Source organism: Nematostella vectensis, chromosome 5, assembly GCF_932526225.1.
Source record: "Nematostella vectensis chromosome 5, jaNemVect1.1, whole genome shotgun sequence".
Classification (NCBI taxonomy): Eukaryota; Metazoa; Cnidaria; class Anthozoa; order Actiniaria; family Edwardsiidae; genus Nematostella; species Nematostella vectensis.
In genome coordinates, this window is record NC_064038.1 from 11,277,299 (window position 1) to 11,294,763 (window position 17,465).

The 17,465-nt window shown below is 39.9% G+C and overlaps 3 protein-coding genes across 11 annotated transcripts in view; all 3 read right to left on the reverse strand.

Moving 5' to 3' along the window:
* The window catches only part of LOC116601368 (sodium channel protein 1 brain-like), a 76,802-nt gene that overhangs the window by 23,037 nt on the left and 36,300 nt on the right, over positions 1–17,465 (reverse strand). For 6 of the 8 annotated variants that reach the window (XM_048727330.1, XM_048727327.1, XM_048727328.1 and 3 more), the window contains 5 exons: positions 8,529–8,656; positions 2,672–2,752; positions 2,138–2,266; positions 1,116–1,207; positions 186–380 (listed from right to left, as the gene is read on the reverse strand). In XM_048727330.1, coding sequence (XP_048583287.1) covers positions 186–380; positions 1,116–1,207; positions 2,138–2,266; positions 2,672–2,752; positions 8,529–8,656 — 625 coding nt within the window. Of the gene's footprint in view, positions 1–185; positions 381–1,115; positions 1,208–2,137; positions 2,267–2,671; positions 2,753–8,528; positions 8,657–13,459; positions 14,117–17,465 lie in introns of those variants that run through there. The other 2 variants (XM_048727332.1, XM_048727333.1) reach the window with 2 other exon arrangements.
* On the reverse strand, positions 3,119–6,611 carry LOC5498970. Its single transcript, XM_032367201.2, has 2 exons — positions 5,294–6,611; positions 3,119–5,156 (listed from the first exon to the last, which is right to left on the reverse strand). The coding sequence occupies exons 1-2, from the start codon at positions 6,444–6,446 to the stop codon at positions 4,099–4,101; spliced, it is 2,211 nt and encodes a 736-aa protein (XP_032223092.2). The 5' UTR covers positions 6,447–6,611; the 3' UTR covers positions 3,119–4,098.
* On the reverse strand, positions 6,630–8,037 carry LOC116612504. 2 transcript variants are annotated; one of them, XM_048727337.1, is made up of 2 exons: positions 7,726–8,037; positions 6,630–7,662 (listed from the first exon to the last, which is right to left on the reverse strand). In XM_048727337.1, the coding sequence occupies exons 1-2, from the start codon at positions 7,768–7,770 to the stop codon at positions 6,676–6,678; spliced, it is 1,032 nt and encodes a 343-aa protein (XP_048583294.1). In that variant the 5' UTR covers positions 7,771–8,037; the 3' UTR covers positions 6,630–6,675. The 2 variants fall into 2 exon arrangements, with proteins under 2 accessions (XP_048583294.1, XP_048583293.1); XM_048727336.1 differs by having other exon boundaries at positions 6,630–8,037.

Genomic DNA, 17,465 nt, shown 5'->3' on the forward strand with positions numbered 1-17,465 from the left:
TCTTTTTTCTCTATTTTTTGTTTCTTTTTTTCTACCAGAATGTTCTTAGTCCAGAACGTTTGTTTTATTAGGCGGCACTCGCTTAATTTTTAGTTTATTGTAGACTACTGAATTAAATAAAAAAGTATCTAAAAATGTCCAGTTCCGCTATAATTAGTAATTAATTTTGTAAAAACAAGACTCACTTGAGTTGGATATGTATGATGAAAATTCAGTTGTAAGATTCTGTGGTAACTTTAAGACGCATTTATTTCTAAGTGCGCCCACGAAGAGCTGCATGCCAACAAGCGCGAATATACACAAGAAGAATGTCGTCAGGATGAGGACGTCTGACAACATCTTCATAGACTTAAGTAATGCGTTCACCATCGTCTTCAAACCTGGACAAAAATATACAAGAGACACTGTTAGCAACTTTTTGTTTTGTTATACCACATTAAACGTTTTAAAGAATCAAAAGACTTGTGACAACATCTTCATAGACTAAGGAAATGAGTTCGAACGAGTTCACGATCGTTATAAAACCTGAGCAAACTTTGGAATACGCTGTTTATGACATCCATATTACACGAAATTAAACGTTTATTCAATCAAAACAAATGATGTACTTTGTAAAGGTTTTTATTTGTCTGAACGGTTGTACACACTACAGATACTATCATGCTGTTTACGAGTAACCATATAATAGATGATGATTTAGCCATAATAATAATGATGATGGTGATGATTTGGTGGGCATAATAGCGATGATGATGATGACAATTCAGTGGGTTTAAAGTTGATGATGATGATTATGATTCCATAAAGACAATAATGTTTATGGTGATGAAGAAAAAAATTGAATTATGATTCTGATGAAGACAACGAAAATGTAGTTGTGATGTAAATAATGAAAATGATGATTATGATAATGGTTATGACGGTGATGGTGATAATGATGGTGATGATGATGATAAAGTAAATACGGCGGTTGTAATAATGACCTCTTAGGTATGATGATTCATCTGGCTAAGAGCTGTTACGAGTCTGTTGTTAGTGATGACAAGTTGGTGATTATAAATTATTAATAATAATAATGCTGCTTTTGGTAATGTATCTGATATATTCATTCTTACCTTCTACGGCTGATATGGTCCGTAACGCTCGTAAAACTCGAAATGTTCTAATTCCAGACAAGTTTGCGACATTGGGTATAAGAGTAACATAACTGAAAATAAAACAAGGTAAATAAAACAAGTAATTAAATATGTTACGAAAAAACTATACGTTTTTTAAGACCGTCTATATAACAGCACATCTTCAGCAAGTGCAAATTTCTCATCCCAGAATTCATCCAGTCAACTCAAGTACAAGCTTAGTGTTGTCGCATGCCTTCGACCGAGGAGCATGCTGGGTATGGGGGAACCTTGACCCTAGTGCATGCTGGGTAAGTCGCATATCCTTGTAATCTTTGTAATCTTTGTTTATCGAGGGTTGCATATTTAACCGAATATACAGTTTTCTAACATATGGCCCTCGGTTAGTAAGCACTGTCAATGGGGGTGGTCACTGCCAGAGGGTTTATTGCGTCCCCAGTGGTTCTTTTACGTCCCTTCGGTTCAGGTTAATGTAGTGCAGCTTGAAGAGACGGGACCTCTGGTTTGGTGTCCTTATCCGAGAAGACTGGAAACACGGGAGAATAACTTCAACTCACTTGTGACACAAATTCAAACCAAGGCAGGAACCCGGAAAAATCCCCAGCTGAGCCAGGATTCGAACCTTGGCCACAGCGGTGAGAGGCCGACGCGCTAACACACTTGGCCACCCGTGCTTCCAGCATGCCATGCTTGGCCAAGGTGCATGATGGGTATGGAGGGAATCTCAGCCCTAGTGCATGCTTGGCCTGTCACCGAGGTGCATGCTAAATATAGGGAAACATCAACCGTATGGCATGCTGGGTATGTCGCATATCCTCGACCGAGGTGCATGCTGGGTATGGGGAAACCTCAACCCTGAGAAAACCTCAACCCTGGTACAACGATAAAGAGCGCTAATGAGACTGAACGTGATATCCAGTAAATGTAGAAAGTTTCGTGCAATATTTATTTTCGTAATTATTGGTAATGAAGTATCAAAATGTGAAAAAAGAGGTACTCACCCTAGAAAAACTACGACGAAGTCGAGCCAATTCCACGGATCTCTTAAATATGCATATTCGTGGAATAGAAATCCTTTAGCGATAATTTTTAAAAACATTTCTATTGTGTAAATGGCTGCAAAAACATACCTGAAAAAGAGATAAAAATAATCTGTTAATAGGAAATTGCAAAAAAAAAAATCCTCCAGAACAATGCGGGGCCTTCACAGATGATCAACTCAATGAATGTCGATTCGACCTGTGCGACAACATTGTTGATCAATATTTAGTTTATTTTAAAAAATGACCTTACCTATACTTTTTCATAATAGACCATTTCTATTGTGTGGTTGATTTCTAAAATTTCACTGTGATTCTAAGCGGATTAAGTTCGCTACCAAAATGAATATTTCATGAACACAAGGATTATAGACTAATTAACCACGATAATGTTAAAAATCCACTAAATTCATTTTTAGAAAAGTGAAAACCTTTCTTATCCACCTGTCAATCAGGTAATTCTTGACCAATCAAGACCACACGACTGCAACTTACTCTGGTTCCTCTGGTGCGTTCTTGATCGCCAGAAATATACAATTCACTATGATGGTTAGTAGTATAAAAAATTCAAAAAATCTGATATACAGTTAAGAAATTGATAACGAAACACAATAATGCCCTCGTAAGCCCAAAAAGCATGGACGAAGATCCAGCGGTATTTTTACGGCCGCGATAAGAGGCCGCAAAGACTCTGGGTCTCAGAACATGATGAAAGAGTATTGTCTACACAAACCCCCCTCCCCCCAATAACACTACCAGTATATTTCATGAATTTTGCGCTTGAATGATTTGCGTGAAATGGAAGTTAGTACACAGAAAACACAAGTGTGACAAAATTAACAGCGCACGAAAAGAGAAAAGCGTCATATCCACATTTAATGTCGCTTTACGCGTGAAAAGGAAATGCCCGCTTTGCAACGCAATGAATACACTAGGCACGACTATGGCAGAATATGGGGGGGAGACAGACCGATCGAAAGCGAGTTAGCGTGACGTGACGACTAGCGCGTGACGTAGCAACTGTAGTGTAAGCATATGACCTTTAGGCCTCACTCATCTCCCCTACACTCCGCGTGAAGGATCGGACGAGAGTATTGGCTGGTCCACAAACGCACAAGCACACCTTATAGCAAACAAACCCCGCTTGGGGAAGTCGTCAGACAGAACTAACCGCAGACTCTCGGAGATACTCCCCGGTTTATTTCAATAATAAAGCAATGATTAAGTTAATACTTGTTTACAGTTGATCGCCAAGCTAACACTGCCTGTACACACAAAGAAACCTGTCAGCAAAAGGGAGGGAGGGTGGGCAAATGTTTCTTTACAGTACCCGTAGCTTATGAAGCGAAAGAGCGAATGACTTTACTTTAGGTGTGGCGCTTTATATAGGTAGATAGCGACCAATAAGAATTAAGAACGTGTATAGTAAGGTATCTCACGTGAAACATATTGAGTAATAGCGGTGCTATCGTAGCATGATACGTGTACTCGTACGATATAATTTACGAGTGACCTTTGAGCCTGGCTCCGGCTCCATTAACTGAAATTACCGTCCCTAGTGGTGACGGTAATTTTGGATTAATGTCGCTTTACGCGTGAAAAGGAAATGCCCGCTTTGCAACGCAATGAATACACTAGGCACGACTATGGCAGAATATGGGGGGGAGACAGACCGATCGAAAGCGAGTTAGCGTGACGTGACGACTAGCGCGTGACGTAGCAACTGTAGTGTAAGCATATGACCTTTAGGCCTCACTCATCTCCCCTACACTCCGCGTGAAGGATCGGACGAGAGTATTGGCTGGTCCACAAACGCACAAGCACACCTTATAGCAAACAAACCCCGCTTGGGGAAGTCGTCAGACAGAACTAACCGCCACAAGATGCAGAATGCATCCCCCCAAACGCAATAACAACAATGCTTAAGTCAGAGTGACAGGCTGGACTATCGCCATTTTTGGTGCAGCAGTTAATAAAATGTTTTGTGGTGTACGTACGTAAAGCTGGTAGCAATCAGAGGACCAACGACCAAGCACTTTGATAAGCCAGTCGGGCAGGCCTGCAGCGGCAGCGCAGCTTGCCGCCCCAATTCTAAATGAGTGCCCCTTTAAACTGCTATGAGGAAGGCCGCAAGCGCGTGCTGCGTCTCTAAGAATGCTAGAGACCAATGACCGAGTTAGGTATTTACCGGAACGAAACCGAAAAAGTGGTCCTGTTGTGTACCCACAGATGCGAACGAACTCTTGCATCGCGGACACGGCGCATAGGTCGCAACCGGAGCGTGCGATTGTCAAAACGGTGCCTTGCCTGAAAGGGTCGGTTTTGGATGCCTTAATGACGACTTTCATGTAAAGCGGTGCTGAAGGGTTAGGGTGGAAATTTATGTCGACTGGAGATAAGTTATAAACTATGTCAAAGTTGCGTACGCCTGGGCAAGTAAACTCACTACAACGTAAAAAACCAAAAAAGGCAAGTGTGAATGCCGCCCAAATCATATGGAAATCATGTGCGCTTAGCCAGCTAAGCAAAACCGGACGAATGGCTTTTAAGAGCTGTGGAGTTACGGGTTGACGAGCTGTTTTGTGCTGACCCTGCACCCGTAAAATGCCCCGCAAAACCTTGTTTAAAATTAGGCGACCCTGTATAGGGTCCTGAAATCCGTTTTCGATGTGCATGTTGCGAACGGCCGCCAAGTATGTGCGAATAGTACCGTGCTTTACTCTACGCGCGAGAAAGGTAACAAAATAGATAAGAGTACTCTCACTAGCTGGGAGAATGTCTCCGTGGCTGTCAAAAAGCCTATTCATGAGGCAGAAGTCAATGAACTGTTTCTCGCCTGCGTGATAAGTGCGTTTGGTGTTGATAGCAAGGGCCTTATCAGCGTAGTGTTTCACCTCGCGCGTTAGAGGGTCATTAGCGAAGGCGGGATGACACAAGGGGTCTGGTCCGCGGCCGGTGCGAGCTCTCTGAATCGTGCCATCTGAAACCGAGAAAGTGCATCAGAAATGCCGTTGAAATGACCTGGTACGAAGCGACAACGCACAACAAAATTGTGAGCCATGGAAATGCCTACTAAGTGACGCATAAGTGACATAATCCTGGGCGCTTTTGAGTGACCTGTGTTGACAATGTGAACGACTGATTGATTGTCACACCAGAACTGAATTCGCTTGCCCGAGAACTCGGAGCACCATAGGGAGCAGGCTACTACTATAGGAAATAATTCTTGCCATTCGATACTAATGCCTGTCTTTTTGGATATGGCGAGGTGAGGCGGCCATCGGCCTTGGAACCAGCGCCCAGAGAAGTAACCGCCGAAACCGATACTACCGCTAGCGTCGGAATAGAGTTCCATATCCGGGCTGGTTCGGATTGCTTCTTCGAGGAAGAAAGCTTTGCCGTTCCAGTTCTCCGTAAACTGCTGCCAAATTGCTAAATCTTGAAAGAAACCGTGGCTCAATTTGACGTGATGAAATCGGTGATTTACCCGACGCGTGAGATCTATGATGCGCTGAAGGAAAGTTCTACCCGGAACAACAACGCGGCAGGCGAATTGCAAAGTGCCGATTAAGGATTGAAGCTCTATGAGGCGAGCGGAACGCTTTCGCTTGAAATCCCGCAAGGATGCTTTAAGACGTTCTAATTTATCGGAAGGTAAGCGCGCCTCCATACGTAGGGTATCGAGCTCGATTCCCATAAATTCAAGTGTAGTACTAGGACCGATTGTTTTGGAAGCCACAACAGGGGCCCCCACTGAGATAAAGAATTTAAGCAGTCTTGTGAAACTCTCTAAACAGCCTAGTTTAGATGACTCCGCTACGAAAAAGTCATCCAATATGTGAATAACATTACGAACGTTGTAATTATGTTTAAGAACCCACTCTAGCGCTTCGGAGAGTTGATTAAATAAAAACGGCGCCGAGCGTAAACCAAAAGGCAAATATAAATCCACATAATAACGAGACTCCCAACGGACCCCCAGTAAATTCCAGTCGTTCGGGTGTATTGGAATTAGACGAAACGCCGATTTGAGGTCGGTTTTTGCCATAAAGGCACCTTTGCCGAGTGAGGTGAGAATGCTAATAGCGTCGTCCACTCTAACGTACTGGAGTGAGTAAGGGTCTTTAGGAATTCCATCGTTAATGCTATCTCCCTCGGGGAAAGATAAATGATAAATAGTGCGCCAGTCGGCCGAATGTTTTTTGGGCACTACCCCAACTGGGTGGCATTGAAAGTTAGGTAATGGGGGCGCGGAGAACGGGCCTGCCATACGACCTAAGTTGACCTCTTTTTCTATGTTTTTTGAAATTATCTCAGGGTGCACCCGAGCTGAAATAAGATTAGGTGAAACACGAGACTTTTGGGTGCCATCAAAACCGATGCGGGCACCGAAACGTAACGAATTAAGTAGGGAAGTCACGAATTCACGATCTGGATGGTACGATAGTTCCTGTTCTAGAAGATCTATTTTAATCGGTGTACTTATCGTTGCCTTTCTTTTACTGTGCAGCTGGGCGACCCGGAGCTTGGCTTCTGTTGCCTTGGCGCTGGCATGCGGATGCGGAGATTCCGGCGCGACACTGGTGAGCGGGATGGGAGTCGGCGCATTTTTGGCAAACGTGGGGGTAGATGCAGGCTTGACGGGAACAGCCGGTGACTCGGTTGAAGTCGAAGCACACGTTGTTACGATGAATGCGCGGTGAGCGGTGTGTGGCGAGGCGGTGTTGACCAGAAGGGCAGTCTTCGGAGCGATGGAAAGGGCTGGAACACGAAGCGCAGTGCGGTTTAGCCAACCCGGCGAATGTTACCGTCCACAGTTCAAGATTGACACGATCCCAGGGAATTGAGCGATCCTGAGCGGCATAGCGGCGAAAGTTCTCATCATATGTGAGCCACGCAAAACCCCGGTATTTTGCCGCCGCGGATGAAATGATCGCTTGGTATTGGATCATCTCCCGGGCCCGTCTTGGAAATGCCGTGACGATCGTAAGCGCATACCGCGTGTATGCGATGACCCATTTATAGAATGAGTCTATGCTCTGTCGTTTATTGCGCAAGAGCCTGACGCTCTCCGAGTTCTCGGCGAAACCAAGTTGGAATTCGGGCCCGGCGTGCGCAAGATTATCGGGGAGAAGGAGAGCAAGATCGATGTACTCACCCCGAGTAATCTTGCCCTCTAGTGCCTCGTCCAATGGGCGATCGAGAACCAAGGGAGACGCCGAGCCAGGAGTGCCTTCGCTTGCGACGACTGGTGGTGATGGAGTGTCCTGTTGTGGTGGTCGCCAACTTGCGAGAGCGTCGGACACAGTTTTCCGTATTACCGACAGCTGGGCTTCAGAAAAACCGGTCGGATCCGTCGGATGACTGGTGGTCGGATCCGTCGGATGACTGGTGGGCGCTTGGCGCCCCCTTTTGCCCCTCGGGGCTGAAGGTGAAGCCTCCTCACCGCCTCGAGTGGCTTGCCGGAGGCGATCTATTTGTTGCTGCCGTGTTCCACCAGAGGGCAGGTTGAGGGCTTGTAGTCGCAGACCAAGCACCTCGGTAGAAAGGCGAGAAAACTCATCTCCTCCAGACAAACGCGAACGTTTAGGCATATTCAAATGTTTCTTTACAGTACCCGTAGCTTATGAAGCGAAAGAGCGAATGACTTTACTTTAGGTGTGGCGCTTTATATAGGTAGATAGCGACCAATAAGAATTAAGAACGTGTATAGTAAGGTATCTCACGTGAAACATATTGAGTAATAGCGGTGCTATCGTAGCATGATACGTGTACTCGTACGATATAATTTACGAGTGACCTTTGAGCCTGGCTCCGGCTCCATTAACTGAAATTACCGTCCCTAGTGGTGACGGTAATTTTGGATAAAACCTGCAAAGGCGTCTAGTCTGCAAGAAACAAACAATACTAAGCATTATCACCACCAAACAATAACAAATATCAAGGGACAAAGCCATCGAAAACAAAGTAATAAACAATCTTTATACATACATAAAGGATGTGTCAAGGATGAAAAAGAAATATACACACACAAAGAAAGAATCTAATGATGGTGTTGGTGTGATTTGAACCCGCATGTCAACCACGGTACCCCAACTATCCCTCCATTCGCTTGGTTGGAAAAAAGTGTGACAGGCGGGAATATACCCCTCCCTAACAAAACTCCACATCTTTCTAGCCCACTAATCTATTTAAAGACTTAGTTGCTTTATCTTATTAGTAACGTGAATATTCACGAAGGCGGAAGGACGACGACGACGCTCAGGTTGGATTTATCCATGTGTGCTAAAAAATGTGGTATCGCGCGCTCGCGCTATCATTCGTGTTATGAGATGACGTATTTCAAGGATACTGATTTGTTATACAAACAATGACTGCTTTTCTAAATGGATGTAAGGGGCCAAACAAGCAGAGCGACTTCTCCTTGCTGAAGCGATAGACGTACTGCTTACCAAACCGACTTGCGACCACCACAAATGTCTGGAAAAAAGAGGAAACTAGTAAGATAGACGTAATAATTGGATTACATCCTATCGCCCCCAAGAACAAAACGTTATGCTATCAGAAAGTGCGCAATGCAGCATGGGTAGTCCTAAATTCCCTTTTCTCCTCACATGATCACATTTGTATCTGACAATGAACTAAGCTTGCAGTTTTATAATCTTCAAATCACTAAACGCTGTGCTTTCAGACAGTCCAGCTGCATTGACACTTCAACTCACCCTCCCCCCCTCCCCTCATTTTCACATCAACACAGCGCACAATTAGAAATTCCTTTCCTTCGATTCTCACATTACTGCATCGCCATAAGACAAGAGTCATATTTGTGTTATGTCACTTCAAGATATGTTGCACGCTTTATCGAGCCTCTATCAGCCGCCATTTTGTCATCCTAGCAAGTGTGAGAAAGCATCCATTCCCGGCATCGGCTGATTTGTTGACGGATGTACTATATTTTCGATTCAATTTGGTGAATAAAGCATAAGATTTTATTTTTATAAAATAATTTATCTTGTTGTTGTTGTTTTTTCATATTATTTTCTGTCAATATTGCTGAGAACAATAACAAAAGTGTGGCTAACATGGGCTCTTTAATGTCTAAACTTAGCCCTTTGCCCAGACAATAATTGTATTACAATTTGATTATATTGACTTGGGCGGGAAAGGTGCGATAGCGGTAATCCCCCAACACAATCCCATGTAATTAACGCCAAACAAGCCAAAAATAATTTGCTATGAGTTGAATTTGCAATGGAGGGTTAGCCAAAACATGCGGTTCTTTTATAGAAGAATTAATGGATGATCAGCCTCCGAGGAAAATATAAGCATCACACTATATAGAAGTAGTATAGAGGGGTTCAATAAGGCATATTCAGTTTGAAGTTTGTTAAGGGTTAATTAGACGGACATATTTAGATACAAAAAAAAGCTGTGATACTTAATACGGTTATCGTAGGGGTATATAGCCGATGATATATAAAGATAATATAAGGGGAAGTAGATTCTATTTTGAAAATACAAGCAAAGGGTGAACCAAATGAATAAACTGGGTTATGCTTCATAAAATAAAATTAAAACACCGACTTCACCAATAAATTTAAGTAAACAAAGTAACGAATTGAAACAAAGACAGAAACATGGTATCTGCTTTTTTAATGGAAAGACATCAGAATAATGTATCTCTAGGATGAACAATGAAAAATAAAGTGTTTGATTATAACTAAGGTCTTAAAAAACAAAAGAAAGAATATTAATAAAAGAGAAGGTAAAATGACTTTAAAATAAAATCAGCTGGATCGGTTTACATTGTGGGATGACTTACTTTGGCGTTGACGACCTTCCATAACGAAATAACGACTTGTTTAAGGAAAATCGAGCTTGTACTTAAACGTAGAACTCCAAAAGAAAGTCGCGGAACAAGGCTTTCACCCATCAGTTCCAAGAAAATTCAGCGAATTCCGACAAAGATAGTATCGCAAATACAAACATCAAGACGCGGTAGTGTACATTTGAAATCATACAAAGTGTATTTAATAAATTATGAATTGTTAGTGGATTAAGTATTCAATTCATTCCGTACTATCGCATAGAAGAAAAATACGGATAAATGGTCAAAAGGGCGGCAAAAATTGGTTGAGTTTTGCTATAAAGCCCTTAGCTAATCGTAGATTTGGTTTAGTGAGAGAGATACTCGACTGGGTTTGACTGCAAGAACATGCAAATATATTTCGCCACATATAGAGAGGGTGGTATTAGATCCACCAATCCTCGCCATTCACGCCATGGGAGCACACATTTGAGTTAGTTATTTTCATGAGAGTGTCTGAAGGGAACCAATTGATAGGATTAAAGAATTTGAAGTGAAAACAATAAGATATCAGTGTCAACATCAGCAAAAGCAGATCAACATCAAAAACAATAACAAAAGTTATTATTGTATTACAATGATTTTTTCTATGCATGGCTTTTATAGGAGAAAGAAAATGATATTTTTTTAACACACGAAAAAACAATGGACGTGTTTTCTTTGCACACAACGACAATTCTTTGTAATATTTTCTCGCAAATTAAGTGTGAAAATAAAACCATTTTCATCGGCTGGATAACTATAGCGATATTTTAGATTGAATTTGGTGAAAAAAGCATGTAATTTTGTTTTAAGAAGGTCAATTCGAGGTTTCTTTGCGCACTAACTATCGTCTAAATATTGGATGGAAACAATAACAAAAGTTAGTTTTACTCTGGCTCTTATATACATACTTATATACATCTCAAATGTTGTCTGAAAAAGCCTTAAAGAACTTAAGAAAAGAGTTTGCAACATTTTTACAGATTTTTAGCGAAAAGAAGTAAAATTCAAGACAAGTATCTTTTTCTATAATACAAAAACAATATATCCATTTAGGCACTGCCTAAAGGTGGGCCAGCATTGGGGCCAGCCTGGCATTATTTCATAGAATGCAGATTTTGATAGTCTTTATTGTTGTTGGTAGGTAGAATTTCAGAGGAACTTCCAGCTCTAAGGTAAATCCTTAGTATTAAGGGTAATAATGACAGAATTTCTAATGTTAGGTAAATTTTGCATAGTTTTTCTTATCGTATTTGCAAGGGTTTCGGGGAAGGTACATGCACATACCACTGTACTCATTTTGTGTATCCATTGATTTTTGTAAAGGTGTATAGGTGTTCTCTTAATCAAACTCTGTATCTCCCTTTACTTGTCTTTGTACTTTTATACGCCTATATTGTGCTGGAGTCCTCACTCTTATAGGCAGGATTACTGTAAATATACTTAAGATGTTTGGTGGGTTAATGGGGGGTTAAGGCAAGTGGACAATCCCACATACTTTACAATAAGAACATCCAAGAAACAAATAAATAATAATAATCATCATCATAATCATCATTTCAATGTTTCAAGAAAAAACAGAAACACAATTTTCCATGTCAACACAACACGGATAACTGAAAAGAAGCCAAGCCTAATCCGTGGTAAACTTCATTTTTCGAAATTCCACAAAAACTAATTTAAGTTATATGAATTTCTAAACGGACGCGTGTCACACTGGCTATTGGGCAAAACTTTGAAATATAAAGAAAACAAAATATATGATAACAAGTGAAAATAATATATAATAACAAGTGTCTAGTCAATTGACGTAGCAGATTTGACAAGAAAAAAAGATATTTATTAAAAGCAAATCACTGGGAAATAATTAGTTATAATGGGAAATATCATATATGCCTTATAAGCTGCTACAAAATGTAAACAGGGTTACAACCTTTTCTTTCGTTTCAGTTTTTTTAATACAGAATAAATATAGATCAATGAAAAAAAGGCAAACTGCTGAAAACAAACATGCCATTCAAGACGCAAAATACGGGATATCTAGTTTTCATCAGGTGGGCGAGAAAAGGATGCCGGGTAGCTTTTGTGCCAACAATAACAAAAAAAAAAAAGATTAGAGAAAACAGTCACTACGTCACACGTCTCGTGCTTACTTAAAAAAACTCCGAACTTGAATCAATTCACACAATGCTAAAGTGTATTTTCCAATATATATTTTTTAATTAGCCAAGTAGGAATTAGGCATATAATAATATCATGTTAACTGTTCAGTTTGTTATCTTATTTACCAAACATATCCAAAGAAAAAGGGTTTTTCTTTCAAATTTCACTCAGTAAATCCTCTGCATGAATAATTTAAAGGTTACACCGGCTAGGATATTTGCATAAGGTGAAGACTTTTAGAATGTCACTTACGATACAAATGAGACCAAAAGCCGCGCATTTCATGGCCCAAGTGCATAACGCACTTAGTACAATAAGCAAATACACGCTATAAGCGAACAAAATGAAGCTTCTATTGATAACAAAACCCACCAGCGATTTGAAGTGTGTCATCACATTGTTTTAAGATTAATTGTTATCTTTATTATCATTAGCCGTTTCAGAAATAAAGTCGAGCGATTGTTCTTTTTGGTAAAACCTAAAAAGACACGGTACTTTCATCAAAAGGGTTTGTTTCATTTCTTACGGCAATTCTTAAGGCTCAGAAAGCTATTTCAGCTTTAGGGTACAGGGAACACAAAGAAATAGAGCAAAAATAGAACGTAATGAAAAATTAGTGCACATTGCACTAATCAAGTCTTCAATAGAAAAGCGAAGAGAACGGATGGCACTTTCGAAGCTTGGTGATGCTTCAAGACGGATCTTATACCTTTCTAGTCAAAACAAACAGGACTCACCAAAAAATGTCTGGGATTAATTGACTGTGGTATATAGCAGATAAAACCGCCTAAAAATATACACAATCTATGCAAGAACACAATATAATTACCTATCCAAAGAAAATCATATCTCTTATACGTTAAATGTAATATAGACTTGTAAAAGCTTTTTTTTATTGAGACCATACAAGAGAACATTGCCTTGTCATGTCTATAGAAATTTTTGATTTTTCACACACAAAAAAAATCAGAATTATCTACTACCTTATGAATAACCCGTTTGGACTCTCTCTTACGCTTTTAATTGTTTGAAGGGGGTATTTGCTTTTATTCTTTTTTATTAACTGTTCTTCTTGTAAGATCATATCTTATTTGCGTCTTTAGGTAATCAAAATGTATAAACATTCCCATAAAATGAACAAAATATATTTAAATGTAATGAAAATTTCTTTTGGTTGGTATACTATGGTAAACCTTATATACAGCTTAATCACGGCTAAAAAATAAGGACTATACGAATTGATGGCGTAGCTTAAAAACTCTGTGACTTACATTGCTCGCGGGAGAGTCGAAATCTTCAAGAGGCTGGTACAACAATGGCTCCGGTATAGGCTTATAGCCAGACCGAACGCATTGAGAACTCTCGTCGCGAGATATCGAGGATGCATCTTTGCTTGAACACCAAGAACCACCCGTGGAGAGACTTGAACTAGAGCTTTTTGACCGCCTCGAGCTGATTCTAAAGCTCGCGCTCGACTTCATATTCAGTCAACATGATTTCTGCCAACCGAAGATATTCTAGACAGCATGACGACATGTTTTCCACGCTTTTGGATCCATTTTCTGGGAATTCTTTTTTCATCGAAATGTGGAAAAACCAGCTCAAGCCAACAAAGGTACCAAGTAAACAAATTAGTGCCGGAGATTTCTGATTTTCAGTAATTATAGATCTCACCCATCTTTTTTTCTGCTATTCAAAAGCGTCATAGGTATAGTGTGTTGAAAGCTGGTATTCTAAATAGACGCATCGGCAAAAAGTTTTTGGTCCATGCGTTAACCTCAAAGCGGCCACTTTAAGTCTTCTTCAGTATGCAGGCGAATGGTAGGCTTGTTGTTATGACAACCTTTATTTACGTTGCACCTGTCATTCGCACGCGCGGTGACCATTCAAGTGCTGCAATGACTCGAAGGCAGCTCAAATTAGTGCCCCAAAAAATCACACAATTAGTTACGTAAAACGATATCCGATGACCAGATTTAGGTACATGTCAAATAGGAAACACTTCCCTAGACGACATGTTTAAAAAATATATATATATAATTTCTGTAGATCAAAACAAAATAAAATAAAAATATACATATTTCCAGCTTATGTAGTGAAATTATAATACAGAATCATTGCAGGAATACACCGACCGATCACAGGTTCGATGACATACATTTGTATGATGCATAAGGATTGAAAACAACCAAACAAACCGATTTTGAGTAATTCACTGCGCATAACTTTACTAGTTTCGTTACAATACCATAATAAGAATAGTAGAAAATTAAATTAGTGCGGCTAATTTCATTATAAGCTATTGAAAAAAAAGTCGCCGTTTCAAAATGTCTGTATTCTAGTACGGAGTCTCTTATCCGACGAGATAATCGTGGAATAGAAATAGTGGTGTGAGTGGTGATAATTGAAAATAGTAGAAGGTAAACAAAAACACGTTCTTTGACAACTTGTCATGCGAATTCTACCACTGATGATCACAAGCAGACAAGCAAATAACATAATTTGCAATCGGAAACCGGAAAGCTACAATTTTCTCGATGACAAATACGTCACTAGAAGTATAAGAAATGGAATATGATAAAAAGGCACCGTGAATACGTATCGAGAAATCCATCACACTGGGAAATGTAATAATAACAATGTTTTGCAAACACTTTCCAGAAGGTTCGTTATTCAAATGCACACGCGGTCGTGAAAGTAAATTCCCACAAGAGAGCATGTGTCGCCAAGACAAAAGCGTCATAATGTAAACTCGAGCATGCAAATGTCAACATTCGGGATTAAAGTAACAACCGTATTTACGATAAGTCGTAATTAGCACTCCTATCTTATATTGAGTTCTCAAGAGCTCTTCATATTAGAAGCTCAAGGTCAAGATATAACATTTCGGTACTCGCCAATCAGCGGATAACACTTTTGCGAGTTCTGATTGGCTAAGAATCAAATGAAAAATCGCCGCCATTTTACGCTCCTAGTTGCTAAGTCACAAAAAGCAACCATTTCCATCGGCTAATACAAGCGAGTAATTCCGATACCTTTAATAAAAAAATATTAATAAAGTGTCAGCCTTCAATCGCGGATTGTTATTTTGCTTTGTTTTAAGTTTTCGTGCAAATATATTTTCAAATGTATTATCTTCAAATATAAAGGTAGTTCTTTAAATAAGATGGAAAAAAACATACCACATACAAAGGTTTGGAACAGGTCAAGGTTTTGAATGCTCAAAATATAAACAGCCAGGAAACAACAACAATGCAATCAATAAAATCGAATAATCAGAGGCCATTTGAAGCGAACCCGATTAATTTTTTTTAAGTTTTCCAAGAGGTTAAAATTGGGATTGTTTCTAAATCATTTCAAGCGATGAGCTTTAAATAAGTACCATGGAACATGCATATAATATAGTTACTTTTTAAAGATTGGTTGTGATCTTTTTGCACTACTGGTTTTTAAAAACGTAAGTAACTATGACAAAGTGTCTTTCTTTGGGCTCGAACTGCAACTGTTGAACTCCGATGGTAAAAAAAAGTTAAGCTGTTTAAAACTTCTTTATAAATTTACACCTACAAATTTAAACAACATTCACTTACTATTTTACTACTTACAGTCATTTTAGAGCAGGGGCGGATACAGGAGGGTCGATTTGGTGGATATCTATCCCCTTTTTGAGTAAAAAAATGAAAAGTCTTTTTCGTTTGAAAAAAAAATAATGTCTAAGGGACAGGCCTCCACCTGCTTTACTTGCTGACGTGACAAATCCAATACAGCTTGTAGTATTGTTAGATCCATGTGACCTACCAAGAACCACTGGAAATCCTGGATCCGCCCCTGCAGAGACTAGATTTTTTATGCCATGAAAATGTTATGGTTGAAAATCACGGGACTTCGAAACCCATGGACAGATCAGGGTTAATTGAAAAAAAATATGTTTGACATCTGACTTTTCTTGGATACCTTTCTGCGATTTCCAATATTCTGTGAAAACCCGCTATTCAAACTAACGGAATTACCCATTTGGCGCTTTTTGATTGGCCAGCGCCTTGCGGAGAGGTGGCGTGATTGGAAACCATTTCAGTGCTGGCCAATGAAAACGCTTCAAGGATTTTGACTGACGCAAGCCAGAATACGATTTTGCTGTCGTCGGAGAGAGTTCACAGAATATTGAAAACTGCCAAAAGATCTTCCTCTTCAAACTTTGTAGGTGGTTATCTGTAGATTATCTCGAATGATTTGACTTCTAAAATTGACAAAAGGTCGCGGGTTATCCACCACAAGTCTTGGCACCCAGGGTAATTAAGAAAAGGGGAGAAATGAAAGCGTTTTTTTCAATTTTTCTATTCGATAACTCTTCAATTCTAGTGCTCTTGTCAGGATTTTAAAGTGACACGTGTAAGCGAGGCAGACAGTGCTTGAATAACGTATGCGCATGCGCGTGTTTTGGCGAAAACAAACACAATCGTAGTGTTGAATCGTTCGAGTAAAGGAACGAAAGGCTGAATTCAGTCGCTGTTTTATTGACTTTCTGTATAGAATTAAAACCATAGTGTACAAAAGATGACATATTTGATTGATAATGAGGGAATCATAAAGAAAGTTATAGCCTTAAGTTTGGTCTAGTTTTCTTATTATTCGTCAAAATATTACATTTCGCCTGTGAAAGGCCGCCATTTCAAAACAAAAAGGCTGGGTAAACCTCGCGGTACTGGAACTAGTCTTCCGTTTTTCAGCACTGTCAGCGAGGCATCAGTCGTGAGTCTAAATGGGTTCGTTAATTTCTATTGTCCGCGCGTAAGTGCAGTAACGTAAGTCACGATACTGAGCGGTTATCAAGTCAAACACTTTTTGTAAAACAGTATGCCTTGTATGCATATGTCGTTCTTATAGGAATCAATGTAGCTCTCACTTTCCGTTTTACTTATATATGTAACATTGCCATCCAAGGATACGAATGCTTGCTTGAACCTACGGATGCCCAAAGGCGAAATTGCATAGATCAAAAGTTATGCAAAGTTTTCAGAAGAGGACGTTACGCGTAAGTGATCGCCGTATCGTATCGAATGTGTGTGCATTTATTTTATTACCTGAGGTTCAACGCCAATGAATATACATAAATACAAGCTATGATTTTAGAGAATGTAGATCATACTAAACTCTGATCAGACCCGTATTTTTCACTCCCAAATTATACTGTGTAATGTAGAAGACATAGCTACAACTCAAGCATAGTTCGGAAACTTCCAGACAAATTTTGTGGATCAGTCTATCAGTTTATCAGTC

What these genes read in the sequence shown, in the direction of transcription:
- LOC5498970 (XM_032367201.2), bottom strand. Translation starts at nt 6,446, where the DNA reads ATGGCAGGCCCGTTCTCCGCGCCCCCATTACCTAACTTTCAATGCCAC. An exon ending in CGTTCACATTGTCAACACAG is followed by an intron (nt 5,157 to 5,293) that starts GTCACTCAAAAG and finishes TCTCGGTTTCAG; the next exon opens with ATGGCACGATTCAGAGAGCT.
- LOC116612504 (XM_048727336.1), bottom strand. Translation starts at nt 7,770, where the DNA reads ATGCCTAAACGTTCGCGTTTGTCTGGAGGAGATGAGTTTTCTCGCCTT.